At 57.2% G+C, this 14,990-nt stretch overlaps 1 protein-coding gene across 3 annotated transcripts in view; it reads left to right on the plus strand.

Moving 5' to 3' along the window:
- Positions 1 to 14,990, plus strand: part of SGSM2 (small G protein signaling modulator 2) — a 38,180-nt gene that overhangs the window by 14,109 nt on the left and 9,081 nt on the right. For 2 of the 3 annotated variants that reach the window (XM_061390653.1, XM_061390656.1), the window contains exons 3-12: positions 5,478 to 5,640; positions 5,886 to 6,047; positions 6,311 to 6,378; positions 6,478 to 6,623; positions 6,890 to 7,024; positions 7,496 to 7,620; positions 8,012 to 8,079; positions 8,213 to 8,373; positions 8,537 to 8,663; positions 10,236 to 10,370. In XM_061390653.1, coding sequence (XP_061246637.1) covers positions 5,478 to 5,640; positions 5,886 to 6,047; positions 6,311 to 6,378; positions 6,478 to 6,623; positions 6,890 to 7,024; positions 7,496 to 7,620; positions 8,012 to 8,079; positions 8,213 to 8,373; positions 8,537 to 8,663; positions 10,236 to 10,370 — 1,290 coding nt within the window. The remainder of the gene's footprint in view (positions 1 to 5,477; positions 5,641 to 5,885; positions 6,048 to 6,310; positions 6,379 to 6,477; positions 6,624 to 6,889; positions 7,025 to 7,495; positions 7,621 to 8,011; positions 8,080 to 8,212; positions 8,374 to 8,536; positions 8,664 to 10,235; positions 10,371 to 14,990) is intronic. The other variant, XM_061390654.1, reaches the window with a different exon arrangement.

Raw genomic sequence — 14,990 nt, forward strand, 5'->3', positions numbered from 1 at the left:
AAAAGTGAAAGATACAGCGAAGAGAAGGGACATTTGCTGGATTGATGTCCTTGAGACAGTGGGTCCCTTGCCTAGCTGGGTGTGGCTGGCACTGGCCTGGCTCCCTGGGCAGCCAGTGTGAGCTCTGCACATGGACTTTGCCATGCATCCCCAGCGGGACAAGGAAGATGGGTATGTGCGGGATGAACCTCATTTCCTTCACCTGTGTAATTCCGGAATCTCAGGGAAGGGCTGTCTCCTCCCAGTGAAAGTCTGGATGGGAGAGTTGTTTCTTGTTTTAGGGCTTTGAACAAAGCTGAATGCCACCCCCCACCCACCCCCCCCAACACACAAAGCTGAAGCAAACAGCCAGCATCACCAGTGCAGGCGGAGGGAAAATGTACCCCCCGTTACCATAGAAATGCTCATTCCGCGTGGAGGCAGCTGTTATAAATCCCTGGGTGGAAATAGCCAGCCAGGGAAGTGGGGAAGGGAGAGACTTTCGATGCCGGCCTCACCTCTTTGCTCCGCCCACTTTATCCACCGCGTGAAAGGAGGCCGCCCATCCTACCCCGGCTTCTATCTCCAGGGGGGTTGCTCCTCTCCTGGAAATCTTGGTTCTGCCCTCCAAGACTTTTAAAAATTCTGCTCTGAGTCAAGTCCCCCAGAACTCCAGGCCCCAGACCAGCCACCTGTTTAACTCTCCTCGCTCAGAGGCTGAACTAGCCAGATGCACAGATGGCAGCCGGCGGAGGTGGGGGCTGGGACACTGAACACACCTGCTCATCCCGTTAGCCACCCCTCCCGCCTCGGAGCCTCCGGCCCAGCCTTCACGTCAGGCTGTGCTGACTCTGGACGCCGAGTCCTCCACCTCAGCCAACTAGCGTCATCTTTGGAAGTCCGTTCAGTGGGCCCCCCTATAACTCTTCTGGGCTTGTCCAGGCCCCTTGGCTGCTGAACGCAGCTTAGTTGTGGACGTGCGTATGAGAGCCGGGGCTGCTGCTGAGGACCCAGGGCTGATTGAGGACCCTTCTCAGTCCCTACTGCTGCGTTTCCTGGGCAGCCATGGCTTTAGTCCATTCTTTTTTTTTTTTTTTTGGCTGTGCTTCGTGGCACGTGGGATCTTAGTTCCCAACCAGGAACTGAACCCCCACCCACTGCAGTGCAAGTGCGGAGTCTTAACCCCTGGACCGCCAGAGAAGCCCCACTCGCTTTAATCCATTCTTGTGGGCTCCTGAGACACCAGAGCTTCTCTCAGCCCACGGAATTGTTTCTCGGTCCCTGCGCAGCTCAGATCACCAGTGGCTGCCCTAAGCAGAGCTCGGGTGCTCCTGTAAGAGTGGGGAACCAAACCAACCTGCAGATCCTACTTGCTGAGTGCTGGTGAAGGGTGGGGTGCCCATGGACAGATCCCGAGCCTTTCTGAGTTGTGTGACAATTCACCTCCCGAATGGAGAGAATCTTTGGCATCCTTTCATGATGCAATTATGATTATTATTTTGAATCAGTAACCTGGCCCAGAAATCAAGACTATATTGCTTCTTGTGCCTCCTTCCAGAGTTTTTTATCCTAATCTTAAAAAAACTGTTTTTTGTTTACCCCACCCTTTTTGTCATCCAGAGGTCTCTTAAAGACTTTTCTGTTCTGAGCTCCTAGAGCGCATCCTCACTCTTTTCAGAGTGGCATTGTAATTACACCGTACGAATGTGTCGTGCCTGTGTGCATGCCTGTGTGCGTGCAAAGTTGCTTCAGGGTGCCCTCTCTACTCTCATCCTGGCTCACTGACAGCAGTTCCCTGAGCCTTGCTGTCAGTGGAGCAGGATGACGGAGTAGAGAGGGTACCCTGGGCCCCTCTGGTACCGCAGCTCCAAAGGCCACCATAGGCAGGCAGTGAGAAGATCCAGCTTGTTGAGTCATGTCTGTTTCTCTGCTTCAATTCACTCACCCAAATGCTTCCATCCCAACCAGTCATCAAAAACAGTAACAGTGTAGATTTGTTCTTAATCAGTCTGTGTTTTTCTTACGTGAAATGAGCCGAACGACTATCAGGATGATGTTTCCCATCTTTGGGAGCATCCGGAGTGGCTGTGGGTAGTACTAGGAACCCTGGTATCTGAAGCCTTCATGTCACTGCTGGGGTACCAGGGCCAGGACAGCTCTGTCAGAAGGGGGATGGTTTCGGCTGACTTGGTGATTTGGCTGTGATGGGTGTCTCCTTGCCAGGGCCCTCTCCTCCAGAGGCTTCTATGTGGCCTTTCCCCTGGGAAGGGGAGCTTAATGGTCCATGAGAGGCCCTCCTGGGGAGTGTGGCAGCTGGAGAGGTGGACATTATTGCTGGTGGCTCTGCAGCTGCAGCTCTGAGTGTGGGTTCACTGTACACGGAGAGGGACCAGGCGGGTCTTTGTGCTTGCATCTCTGCGAGTGTCGATCAGTGGACATGTCTGTGATTCTGCTCAACCCAGAAGTCTTAGAGCTGGGTTTTAAAATTTTCTGGGGTCAGAGACCCCTTTTAGAAACCAAAAGTCAAGGATTCCTTATTCAGAAAAGAACCACCCACCTATGCATGTGGGAGCAGGCCAATGATTCTGTGTGCAAAGTTAGGAGCTCCCTGGAAAGTCCAGAAGCCCATCCACAGACCCTCTCAGGAGAGTAATTCTCAATTATTACAAGTGTTATGATCTCATTTTGCCTACACACTGCACACGATAACATCTTTCATCACACGCACTTCTCCTCTGCGAGGTTCACTCCTTTGGGAACGGGGGAGGCATAGTGTGGTCTAACAAGTCCTGACTAAGGAGCCTGGGGACTCAGACTAGGAACACCTGGCAGAGGGTGTTACTTTGGCAGAGGGTTGATTACTTTGCTTGGAAGGTAGAGAGGCGAGAGAGGTTTCTCCTGCTGCAGATGTTGCCTGGCACCTTGCCCGGGTTTCACAGGAGGCACTTCAGGGCCACAGGGTGAGTGGGGGCACCTGGTGTGCTGTTCTCAGCATTCCCTACTCACGGTGATTATGGAGGCATGCCTCCGCCCACTCCCAGAGAACTCGCAGCCTCGTGCCCAGAGGCTGCCTGGCAGGCTGGGTGAGGCTAGGCCGCTGCTTGGATCCCCAGCTCCCCAGCCTGGCTTCGTGCGTGCCACGCAACGGTCGCCTGGGGGAAGGTAGGAAGGCTAATGACTCATTACCCCAGCAATTAGTCACATCACTGAGGAGCTCGGTCCCCTGCAGGACTGGTGCCGCCTGCTGCCACTCTGGTTCCTGTTCCTCTCTGTTTTTCTCCCTCTCTGAACGGGCACTGCCAGCCCAGGAAACAGTTGCCACTTTCCTCCAGGTGTGGGCGTGTAGCTGCAGCAGGACCAAGAGCCTAGGACTAAAAGGCCACTCATCTGTGCTCCCTGCCCCAGGGCTACATAGGACCTCCAGGGACCTACCACAGAGCGGGGCATGTGACTCCGAAGCGAAGATTCCCCCACATGCCTCATATACACATGACCCCTGTAGATACACCTGTCTGCGTACACACATGCTCACACATGTATGAATGTGGCAGGAGGGAAAGGCTGCGTCTCCCAGGCCTGAACTCCCAGGAGAGGGCAGGGACGGTAACCTCCCTCCCCACCCCGGGACCACTCTCATTGAGCTGGCCAGCCTCCAGTTTGGCCCTAGGGACTCTCTAAACGTCTCAACCTCAGTGCGAGAGACAGCCAAAACTTACAGGACAGCAGTGACCGTAACAGTAAAGGCAGAAATTAGGTGACAGCTGCTGCTTTCAGTGGTTATTTCCCAAGTGCCGGTTTCTCTCTCTTTTTTTTTTTTTTTAAGATGCAGATTGTTTTTTTTTTTTTTTAAATATAGTTTTGTTTTTGTTTTTGGCTGTGCTGGGTTGTTGTTGCCACACGAGCTTCTCTCTGGTTGCGGCGAATAGGGGCTACTCTCTCGTTGTGGTGTGTGGCTCCTCTTGTTTCGGAGCACGGGCTTAGGACCTGCTGGCTTCAGTAGCTGCAGCTCCCAGGCTCTAGAACACAGGCTCAGTCGTTGTGGCTCACGGGCTTAGCTGCTCCGAGGCATGTGAGATCTTCCCGAATAGGGGATTGAACCCACCTGTGTGTTGAGAGTCCCTTGGACTGCAAGGAGATCCAACCAGTCCATTCTGAAGATCAGCCCTGGGATTTCTTTGGAAGGAATGGTGCTAAAGCTGAAACTCCAGTACTTTGACCACCTCATGCGAAGAGTTGACTCATTGGAAAAGACCCTGATGCTGGGAGGGATTGGGGGCAGGAGGAGAAGGGGACGACAGAGGATGAGATGGCTGGATGGCATCACTGACTTGATGGACGTGAGTCTGAGTGAACTCCAGGAGTTGGTGATGGACAGGGAGGCCTGGCGTGCTGCGATTCATGGGGTCGCAAAGAGTCGGACACGACTGAGCGACTGAACTGAACTGAACTGAGCTGTGTGTCCTGCATTGGCAGGCAGATTCTTTACCACTAGTGCTACCTGGGAAGCCCACCTCCAGCCCAGTCCCTGTGAAAAGAGAACACATGAGGCAAGAGACCTCCTCCCACCTTGAGCCCCCACCCCCAACGCACCTGGAGGAGGTGAAAGGGGCTCAGCCCATGTTTGGGGCCCTGGCTCCTCCTCCCATCTCTGCCACTTTGTGATGCGAATCAGCCTTCTTCCCCTTTCAGGGCCTTTCCTTCCTCAGCTGTAAAACAATCAGCTTGGCCTCAGTCATGGCCAAGCCCCTTCCTCCCCCGTACTTCCACACTAATTTCTTTTTAGCATCTGTCTGTGCCCAGGGCAGCTCCCCACCCTCCCCCACCACGCCCTTCTTTGCTTCCTGTGGAGCTTGTCTGCTGTAAGCAGCGTCCAGACGGAGAGTAGGCCTAGCCCCTAAAAATATGAATGAATGAAGGGAAGCCCTCCCTGCATGGGAAGGAGAAATCTCTCACTCCCGCAGGGCTCATCAATAATTCAGGGCCGCTGTCAGGTCTGATCTCTGCAGTGGCTTCATCAATATTTCAGCTCCTCCAGAGCCTCGTTCCTTAGCAACCGCATCATCGGTGCTCTCCAGGAGGGCTGCCGGGCTGTGTGTTCCCCTCGTCCCCTGTCCTGGGGGTGCTGTCCGCGCTTGCCCTCGTGGGCAGGGGTGGAGTCACCCATACCACCCGCCCTGGCAGCTTTGTCCTCAGAGCCTCAGGACGATGCCACATACAGGAGGCATGACATACCAGGCCAGGTGGTGGGAGGGGACGGGGATGGAATGGCACGTCAAAGCCCCCAGGGGTCCACCCTGGGCAGGGAGGAGCAGGGGCACGAGTGGGAGCACTTTGGGAGGAGGTCGGGGTGCATCTCCCTGGCCGCCCTAAGCCTGAACCGCACCTCCCAGTCCTCGCCCGGGGCAGTCCTCGCCCCTGTGCTCCCCACAGGTATGAGGGAGGGGTGTTCTCCCCTCGCTGTCTTGCCTAGGCTAGTTCCCGTCCCCTCTGTGGCCCAGGTGCGGTGGAGGCTTGCCTCCTGCATCAGCTGAGGCGCCGCGCTGCCGGCTTCCTGCGCAGTGACAAGATGGCAGCCCTGTTCACCAAGGTGGGGAAGACGTGCCTGGTGGCCGGGGAGATTTGCCACAAGGTGCAGGAGCTGCAGCAGCAAGTGGAGGGCAGGTGAGCCTGGGCCGGCCCCGCCCCGCCCCTCCCTTCTGCTCGGTCCATTTCCAAGGGCCTCTCGGGTGAGGGGCCAGACTAAGGGTGATGAGGGGGGGTGGCCCTTTCATCTCCAACCCCTCCTCCCAGTCAGTCCTCTGGTTTCTCGTCTTGTGGCACCAGACTCTGTTCCCAGAGCCACCAGTCTGCATTGCGGCTTGCCCCCCAAGCCCTCACACTCCTGGAGCCCACCTCTCTCTTTGCAGGAAACCCTTGGCAGGCAACCAGGAGACCCTGCGGAGACAGGGCTCTGCCAGCGGGAAGGCCCCAGCCCTCAGCCTGCAGGCCCTGAAGCACATATGGGTGCGCACAGCGCTGATGGAGAAAGTGCTGGACAAGGTCGTGCAGTACCTGGTGGAGAACTGCAGGTGACTGCCCTTCCCTGAGACCCGCTCCCCACTCCCACCCCAGGCCTGACTGCCCACCATGGTCTCTAGGCATGCGCCATTCCCTGTAGCACCCTGAAAGCAGGGACCACCCCAGGCCACCCACAAAGCTCAGCCCTTGTGGACTCATTGCTGCTTGATTACTGGACATGGATTGGGTGGGGACATGTCTCCTTGGTGAGCTTGACAGCCCTGGAAGGAGGCCCGGAGCCCTGCGGTCACCCTGTCTGTTTCTTTCCTGGCAGCAAGTACTACGAGAAGGAGGCATTACTGGCAGACCCTGTGTTTGGCCCCATCTTGGCCTCTCTTCTAGGTAAGCCTGGGATCAGAGAGGCCTGTGCTGGCCCACAGCGGTGGCTCCGGGGCAGGTGCCAAGGGGCCACCCCCGAGCTGATGGTTCCTGTCTCCACAGTGGGGCCCTGTGCCTTGGAGTACACCAAGCTCAAGACAGCCGACCACTACTGGACTGACCCCTCTGCTGATGAGCTGGTCCAGAGACACCGTATCCGGGGTCCCCCGCATCGCCAGGACTCCCCTGCGAAGCGCCCAGCCCTAGGAGTAGGTGTCCCTCTTCCCACCCCGTGCTCACCCAGGATGGGCCCCTGGGCCTGTGGCGAGGGCAGTCAGCCTGTGTGCTCCTGGCAGATACAGGCGGTAGCGGCCAGCCCGGGAGAGCCTTCCCCGCACTGGCTCTTAAATAAATGCCAGGAGCACAGAGCTGGTCCAAGGCCGAGGGCAAACTGGGGACAGGAAGGACTCTCGGGGTCCTTGGCGCCCACGCTGATCTCCCTGGACCGGGGGCCAAGCCATGACTTTGTGCGCAGATCCGCAAGCGACACTCAAGCGGCAGTGCATCGGAGGACAGGCTTGCCGCCTGCGCCCGCGAGTACGTGGAGTCGCTGCACCAGAACTCCAGGGCCCGGCTGCTCTACGGCAAGAACAACGTGCTGGTGCAGCCGGTAGGGGAGCCCAACGCCACCCCCCCCCCTCTTCCTGAGGGGCCCAGACCTCCAGCCACATCCAGCCCTTCCTTCAGAGGCTTCATTTCACACACCTCACGCCCAACCTTGAGCTGTCACGAGCCACGATGGCATCGGCTCCGGCCCACTGAGACCAGGCCTTCAGGGGGCAGGAATGGCGGCCAACAGGCAGGGGGAACACCCAGCCTGGGTGTGACTGACCCGGACACATCTGCTAGCCAAGAGGCTCACGGGGCAGAGGCAGTGGCCCCAGCCAGGCAGGGAAAGGAGGTGCCCACGTCTGCAAGGGGCACATGACGCCCCTGCTTCCTCCCGGTTCCCAGGCCCAGATCCTGTGATGGGCCCAGTCTGGCCTCCCCTGGACCCACCTGGAGCTCCTCTTCCACAGGCCATCCCAGGAGCCGCTCAGGCCCTCACCCTCTCTGTCCTCTGTGTGTCTCCTTTCTGTAGAAGGAGGACATGGAGGCTGTCCCTGGCTACCTCTCCCTACACCAGTCTGCAGAGAGCCTCACTCTTAAGTGGACCCCCAACCAGCTCATGAACGGGACTCTGGGGGACTCTGAGCTGGAAAAGAGGTGAGGGCTTTGAGACCCCCTCCCAGGAGTCAGGGAAGGGAGTTGGGGCTTGCTCCCTGGCGGGGAGGGCATGGAGAGACCCAGCCTGCTCCAGGGGGCAGACCTCACTTCTTACCCAACGCCAAGAATTGCAGGGAGAGGCTACCTGGAGAGGTTCCCGGAATCTCTCAGACCAAGCCAGGCCTGGGCATGGAGAGGTTTGTCTGAGCCAAGTTCTGGGCAGCTGCGACTGCCAGGCTCTCTGCTACAAGGATAGCACGGGGCCCCAGGAGACACAGCTGGCCGAGGTTGTTTCTCAGCCACAGTCACGCTATCCTCTGGATAGTCTCACGGCGTCTCGGCGGGGTGACAGGTCTCTGGGCACAGTGACACCAATCTGATTTCTTCTCAGCGTCTACTGGGACTACGCCCTGGTCGTGCCCTTCAGTCAGATCGTCTGCATCCACTGCCACCAGCAAAGTGAGCCTCCCCTGTGCTGGGCGCAGGGGTGAGGGGAAAGAGGCCGCGTGGCCCACGGACCTCCTGTCCCCCTCCCACTGGCCCCTGGCTCCGAGCCCTCTCCCCAGCCTCACTGGTGCACGTTTACCCCCAGAGAGCGGCGGCACGCTCGTGCTGGTGAGCCAGGACGGCATCCAGAGGCCCCCGCTGCACTTCCCACAAGGGGGCCACCTGCTATCCTTCCTGTCCTGCCTGGAGAACGGCCTTCTGCCTCGAGGGCAGCTGGAGCCCCCACTCTGGACCCAGCAGGGGAAGGTACCTCTGGGTGAAGGGAGGTAGGGACTGGGTTCTCTCCTGCCCCCACCCCACACCAGTCCCCCATCCTTCCGCACATGGAGCTGTTCGCAGCAGCCTGGGGGTCTCCTGCATCAGACCCCACCCACCCAGGGCAGGCTGACCACCCACCCTACCTCTACAGGGGAAGGTGTTCCCCAGGCTACGGAAGCGCAGCAGCCTGCGGTCCATGGACGCGGACGATGTGAGCACGGGGCGAGCGACCGACTACGTGTTCCGGATCATCTACCCTGGCCACAGACACGAGCACAGTGAGTGTCTCAAACCTCGCTCAGGAGGAAGGGAGCGGGGCTCCGGGTGGTGGGGGGTGCAGTGTCACCTGGGGCCGGGGTGTGGGGCGGCTGGCAGGGCCCGCTGCCCAGGCTGGGGTGACCCAGGCAGGTTGTCACTCAGCCTCACACGGGACCTGTCCCCCCACAAACCGTCCCTCTGAGAAGTAGCCTCTTGTTTATCTAGCCGTCTTTTCCTCACTTCGTAACCCCAGGTCTGTTGGCTCAGAAGTCACTGTTCGGTATTCTCTTGGCCATCTTTTCATGCCCTGCCCCAGGGGAAAAAATGTGATGAGACTAGAAATAGAAGGTGGGGAGCTCTCCGTTTCGCCTCAGCCTGCTGCCTGACCCCCATAGGGAAGTGTGGGTGCGGGGTCAGCGCTGCCTTGTGGGCAGTTTGTGGGTGCAAATTGTTCCCTGACTCTGCTCTAGCCAGGCCTCTCCCCCAACCTGCTACTGATGCGGAGGCAATAGTGGGAGTCGGGGGCATCTAGGGTGAGGTTTGGAGCTACAAGGGGCCTCTGGAGGCCGGGAGTTGAAAGTCGGCTTGGCTCTCGTGGGTCTTGCCCCCCTGGACTTAATCCCTTTGGGCTCCAGGTGGCTGATCCACAAGCATTTACCAATGCTCCCTTTCTGGTCAGAGCACCACAGTGAGCATCACCGACACATGAGCACCGGGCACTGCCCACGGGTTTCTCCCGGCCAGACTTGCTGAGCCTGGGGGTAAGGTCAGAGAATGTGCCAGCCCAGGGCATGTATTTGCCAGCCAGACCACCTGCTCCCAAGACGCACTAACTCATGCCAACAAGTTGTTGACCAGTGGTCTCTGTATTAGTGGACAGACTGTGCAGACTGCAAACATTCAGCCACAGCGTGAGGTCCTGACCAGCATGGAGGGCAGGAGGTGTGGGGCCCCTCCCCTCCCAGGTGTGCCTGCCAAGGAAGAGACACAGCTTTGGCCAGCCGTGTTTGCCGACCTGGCACTTAATCTCGGGCTCTTGCTCAGCTCAGCTGTTGCAGCTTCCACTTGCCCTCTTCAAGTCTTGTCATTTCCCAGTTGCGGTCACCTCAAGGAAAAGAAGCCCAGTGGGGTGACTCATGACTCAGGCTCTTCTAGAGCAGCTCCGGAAAGGCCTGGGAAGGTTGGATTTTCAATCTGAAGAGGGGGATTTTAGGGTGACGTTCAGATGTGGTTCAGCGTGTCTATGACACGAGCTGAAGAATGACGGGGATCCATCTGCCAACAGTCATGCCCGGCCTCAGCTGTGCAGGGCTGGGGAGCCCCTATCTTTCACTACCCTGACCACCCCCATCAATTCTCTCTTCTGTTCTTCCTAGAGAGGGCATCCTTCAAGAGTGAGCTCTGTAGCTGCCTCCCAGCCCTCACTTTCTTCCATCGTTTCCCCAGTAACTCATCAAAAAGCTCTCCGGTCCCCTCTTCCACACCCTGCAGGCTCAAGGTGACCCCAGACTCTGTAAGGAGGGAGTCCGGACCCTCCTGCCCTGGGACCAGGGTCCTCACGCCTCTGCGTCTCTGCTGTTCTCTTTGAGCAGTCACTATTAACTACCACCACCTAGCGGCCAGCCGCGCGGCCTCGGTGGACGATGATGAGGAAGAGGAGGATAAACTACACGCGATGCTCTCAATGATCTGCTCGCGGAACCTCACAGCTCCCAATCCGATGAAAGGTTTTTATCCCTCCCTGTCTCCCTGATCCACCCCTTCCTCCCGCCCTGCCCCAATCCCCTGGGCCCACGTGCCACCCACCGCAGGGGCTCAGATGGCAGTGTTGGCATTACAGGACTTGCACCCAGGATGCAGATCAGGGAGGGTGGAAGGAGGCGCCAGCCAGAGGGACAGGACCAAGGGCAGCCGGTTCTGGGTTCCCCATCGAACCTGTGAGGGGAGGCTTCCCACCTGAGAGGGAAGAGATTAGGGATTCCCTGGTAGGAAGTCTGATTATCTGGTTCCCTCCTGGGAATGAATGGCTCTCTGAGCCCTGTTCCTCCGGGGGTGGATCATGCTGATAAACCCAAGACAGTGTCTTTCTCTCTCTCCCACTGTCTGGAAAGACGTAAACAGAACAGAAGAGCAGGCCCCTCCTCGGCAGGGCTAGGAGCGGGACAGCTCATGGGGACAGGAGTCACCTGTGGTCAGGGGAGGGGTTGGGGCCACCATGGAGAGAGACCCAGAGCTCAGTTGACCCGGCTAGCACTTTAGCATGAAATCTAGAAATATCTGTGTCAGAGATATCAGACAGCTGTGTTCCCGCCCTCAGGGACCTGAGTCCAGGGTTACAAAGACCCCTTTACTGGAAATGACAGGACAGTGCCCACAGCTTCTCTGGTCACCAGTCCTCTTGGGGCAGAGCTTGACTGGTGGAGAGGCACTGGCCGGGGGACCAGTGAGGCCCAGGTCACGTAAGACTGGTTCTGAAGGGCTGAGGCCCCCTCTCTCAGATCTGAGGGGAAGCATTCCCATGCCACAGATTCACTTCTTTCTTCTTTTTTTTCATTAAAAATATATATTGTGTCCATATAGGAGCTAGTGGAAAAATCTTCATCTCTATCTCTTTTCTATACTCCACACGTGTGCTAAGTCACTTCAGTCATGTCCGACCATAGCCCGCCAGGCTCCTCTCTCCATGGGGATTCCCCAGGCAAGAACACTAGAGTGGGTTGCCATGCCCTCCTCCAAGGGATCTTCCAGACTCAGGGATTGAACCCGAGACTCATGTCTCCTTCATTGGCAGGCAAATTCTTTACCACTAGCTCCACTTGGGAAGCCCTTTCTGTTCTCTAAGAATGACCAATTAAATATATAATCCCCAACATTTTAGGAGATGAGGGTGGGGTTTATACAACAAGTAGGAAAAGAAGCTTGACACCATCCATTGTCCAGGATGAAAGTCAGCTGGTCTCTGTTCCATCAGACCTTAATGCAGATGTGGAACGCTTTGCTTCTGTTGCCCCGCTGCAGGGGGCTTGATGGCTCCTCATGGTCACATTCACCTGCAGACAGCAGAGCCAGAGCTTCGAGGTCAGTGGATCTCTATGAAATGTACACACACATACACACAGCATTTGTGAGGCAGACTGTTACAAAAGTATCTTCCTGTTTGTTTATGCCTCCCTGTATGCACTTGAACAATTCCCTACCATTCTTTTTATTTGTTTTTATTTTTTAAACGATTTACAAAGTTGTGTTACTTTCAGGTACACAGCAAAGGGATTCAGTTTTATAGATGTATCTATTCTCTTTCAGATTAGTTTTCATCGTCGGTTATTGTAATACCGACTGTAGTCCCCTGTCCTATACTGTAGGTCCTTGTTTATCTATCTTACCGATAGTAATATATTTATATGTTAATCCCAAACTCCTAATTTATCTCGCCCCCCAGCCACAGAGTAATTCCTTCTCCCCTTTCCCTGCCCCTATACAGAGAATGTGAGGCTTCCCTCATAGCTCAGTTGGTAAAGAATCCGCCTGCAATGCAGGAGACACCGGTTCAATTCCTGGGTCAGGAAGATCCGCTGGAAAAGGGATAGGCTACCCACACCAGTATTCTTGGGCTTTCCCTTGTGGCTCAGCTGGTAAAGAATCCACCCGCAATGTGAGAGACCTGAGTTCAGTACCTGAGTTGGGAAGATCTCCTGGAGAAGGGAAAGGCTACCAACTCCAGTGTTCTGGCCAAGAGAATTCCATGGACTGTTTAGTCCATGGGGTTGCAAAGAGTCGGACATGACTGAGCGACTTTCACTTCCACTTTCACAGGGGTATTCAGGAATATGCGACACTCTCCTTATACAAAATTCTACCAAAGAATCCAGTTCCTGAGCTTGACCGCCATGCCTGTAACGGGAAACCCAGTCCATAGCCTAGAACACGCCTGGTACACCCTCAGCCCAGCCCCCGGCTGCCCCCTTACCCACCACGTCCCTGCCCTTGCGCCTGCCCCCTCTGCCAGCCCTCCAGTGGGACCCCCCCCAAGGCCAGCTGGTAGGAACTGGGGGACCCTCACTCCCCACGTTGGTCGCCTGCACTTGGCCTGCCACTTGGACTTTCCTTGCAGACCTGTGCTTAGTGCTGATGCTCATTTCCAGGTTAGCTGACTTGGAGCAGTGTGGGAAGGCTAAGTGAGGAGAGTCGGGGAGCCCCTTCCCACCCCACAAACGGTAGTCAGGCTGAAGGCTGGGGGTGTCCCAGTAGAGCCCCTGTTTGGTGGTTGTGGAGCTGAGGAAGCCATCCCTGGATGCTCTGAGAACTGAGGCCCCCCAAGGTCAGAGAAACTCAGAGGGTGCAGGGGCAAGGGGGCTTGTCTGAGCATACTCTTGGGGGACTCAGGGTCAAGCCAACCCAGTGTACAGCCCCCGGCTCCAGCCCTTGAGAAAGGGGAGGAGGTGTGTGAGCAGTGTCGTCAGGTGGCTGGGGCGATGGTATGGGAGCCCCACCTCCACTCCAGTCCATAATGACAACACTGTTGAGTCCGTTCTGCTAGCCGTTGCTTTCCAGGCCTGCGACATGCTTGACTTGTGCATGTGAATCAAGTGGCGGGGGTCCAGACCCTTCCCTCCCTCCCCCTCCCTCCCCCCCTCCTCCCCTGGCTGCCTCCCCACCGAGCAGAGATGCTGTTCACTCTAATTCTGCTCCAGGCCAGGCACCTTTCACTCGGAATCTTAGGGGCTGTGGGGTTCGACCACCCTAATTGTTTCGCTTCAAACTTTCCTCATGCTCAGAGGAGAGAGTCAGAGTCAAAGCTGGCCCAGCAGACCCTCCCCGTCTAGCCTGCTGCCCCTTGCCCAGTCACTCCAGAGCTCCGGCTGTCTGCACTGGGTTAATTCAGAGATGCAGTGTTCAATGCTGGCTGGCTCAGCTCCTTCCTGGAGAATTAAGGTGAAGAGCATTGACCCAGGACACTTGCCTTGGTTGGGCCCTGCTTTCTGGGCATGAGCTCGTTTTCCTGTGTGCCCACCCTCTATACCTGGCACACCCCCACACCCCGCCTGCCCACCTGCTGCTGCCTACCTGGCTGGGCCCTCTGCCACCCCTCCCCTGCCTCCCCCCACCACGGGCCTCTCTCCTGCCTGCCTGCTGCAGGGGCCTGATCTGGGCTCCTGCCCCATCCCACCTGCATTTGTCCCCTCCTCCTTCTTCCCAGAATCTAGCATGGCTTGCACCCCTCACTCCCAGAGCCGCAGCCCCCCCCCCACACCCAGAGTGTTCCCTTAATTTGCCTCCGGGTGGAGCTGAAGGGCCAGATATCAAAAAATCCCAGCTATGGATCTGGAAAGAGAGCCCCTGGGGCCCAGACAGGGCCGCCTCTGAGGGGACTGGAGGGGGTCAGCTTAGTCCTGCCTGCCAGAGCACGCCCAGAGCTGGAGTCTGCCCCAGACTCACAGCAGCCTAGGACCCAGGCTGTAATGCGCAGAAAGAAACGACTGCTTGAATGAAGTCTCTTTATCACACACACACACAGCACTCTCCCTCTCTCTCTCCTTATCTTCTTCAGGCTTCTCGGTCCTTTCCCTCCCCGCTGGCGTCTTTTCCTGGTCCTTTCCCTTTCTGCCCTCATGACTCTGCTTCATCTTTGTGGCTCACCGGACCTGCCAGAGTCCCCCCCCACCACCCTTCAACGAGCAGTGCCTGCCCCACGTGGGCCCTTGAAGCTCTCAAAGATCTTGAGTTCTGATTCAGACTAGCTGGGCCGGCTGAGGAGGCTTGGTCTGCGGTGGCGGAAACATGTCCAAGGAGCTGTCTTCTGCAGCACGTTCTTCTGGGTGGCGGAACTGTGTGGGAGCTTTTCCCTTCCTGCCAGCTCACCTATGTGTTTGCAGGAGGCCACTGAACCGAGGGCAATCAGGCTGGGCAGGGATGGAGAACTCGCCCGCTGCTAGGCTGGCAGCAGGGGCACCTGCCCAGGCAGGGTGCACCGCTCCTCCTCAGCCACTGGCCACCAGGTCTAGAACCCTCAGAGGGATGAGGTCTGTGGACCAGGACTGGTGGCTCAGAGGTCCTTCAGGGACTTTGATCAGCGGAGACTCATGGCATGGGAATGTTCAGAGATTGCAGTGTTCCAGGCATCTTCCTGCAAATCCGAGCGTTTGCTTAAGAGGACCAGGCTGAATCCTGGCAGGCCAGCCAGCTGGCAGCATTTCAGAGAGCTCAGGCTTTTCTTGTTCCTTCTCTTTCTTTCTCCTCCCTCTAGAAAAACAAGTGTCTATCCCATCGCTCATAGCACAGTCATCCATGACTCAGTGAAGTACCGAATCACGCTCAGAAAGTCCAGGTGGGAAGAGTCAGGCACCCTC

This window comes from Bos javanicus, chromosome 19 (assembly GCF_032452875.1).
Source record: "Bos javanicus breed banteng chromosome 19, ARS-OSU_banteng_1.0, whole genome shotgun sequence".
NCBI lineage: Eukaryota > Metazoa > Chordata > Mammalia > Artiodactyla > Bovidae > Bos > Bos javanicus.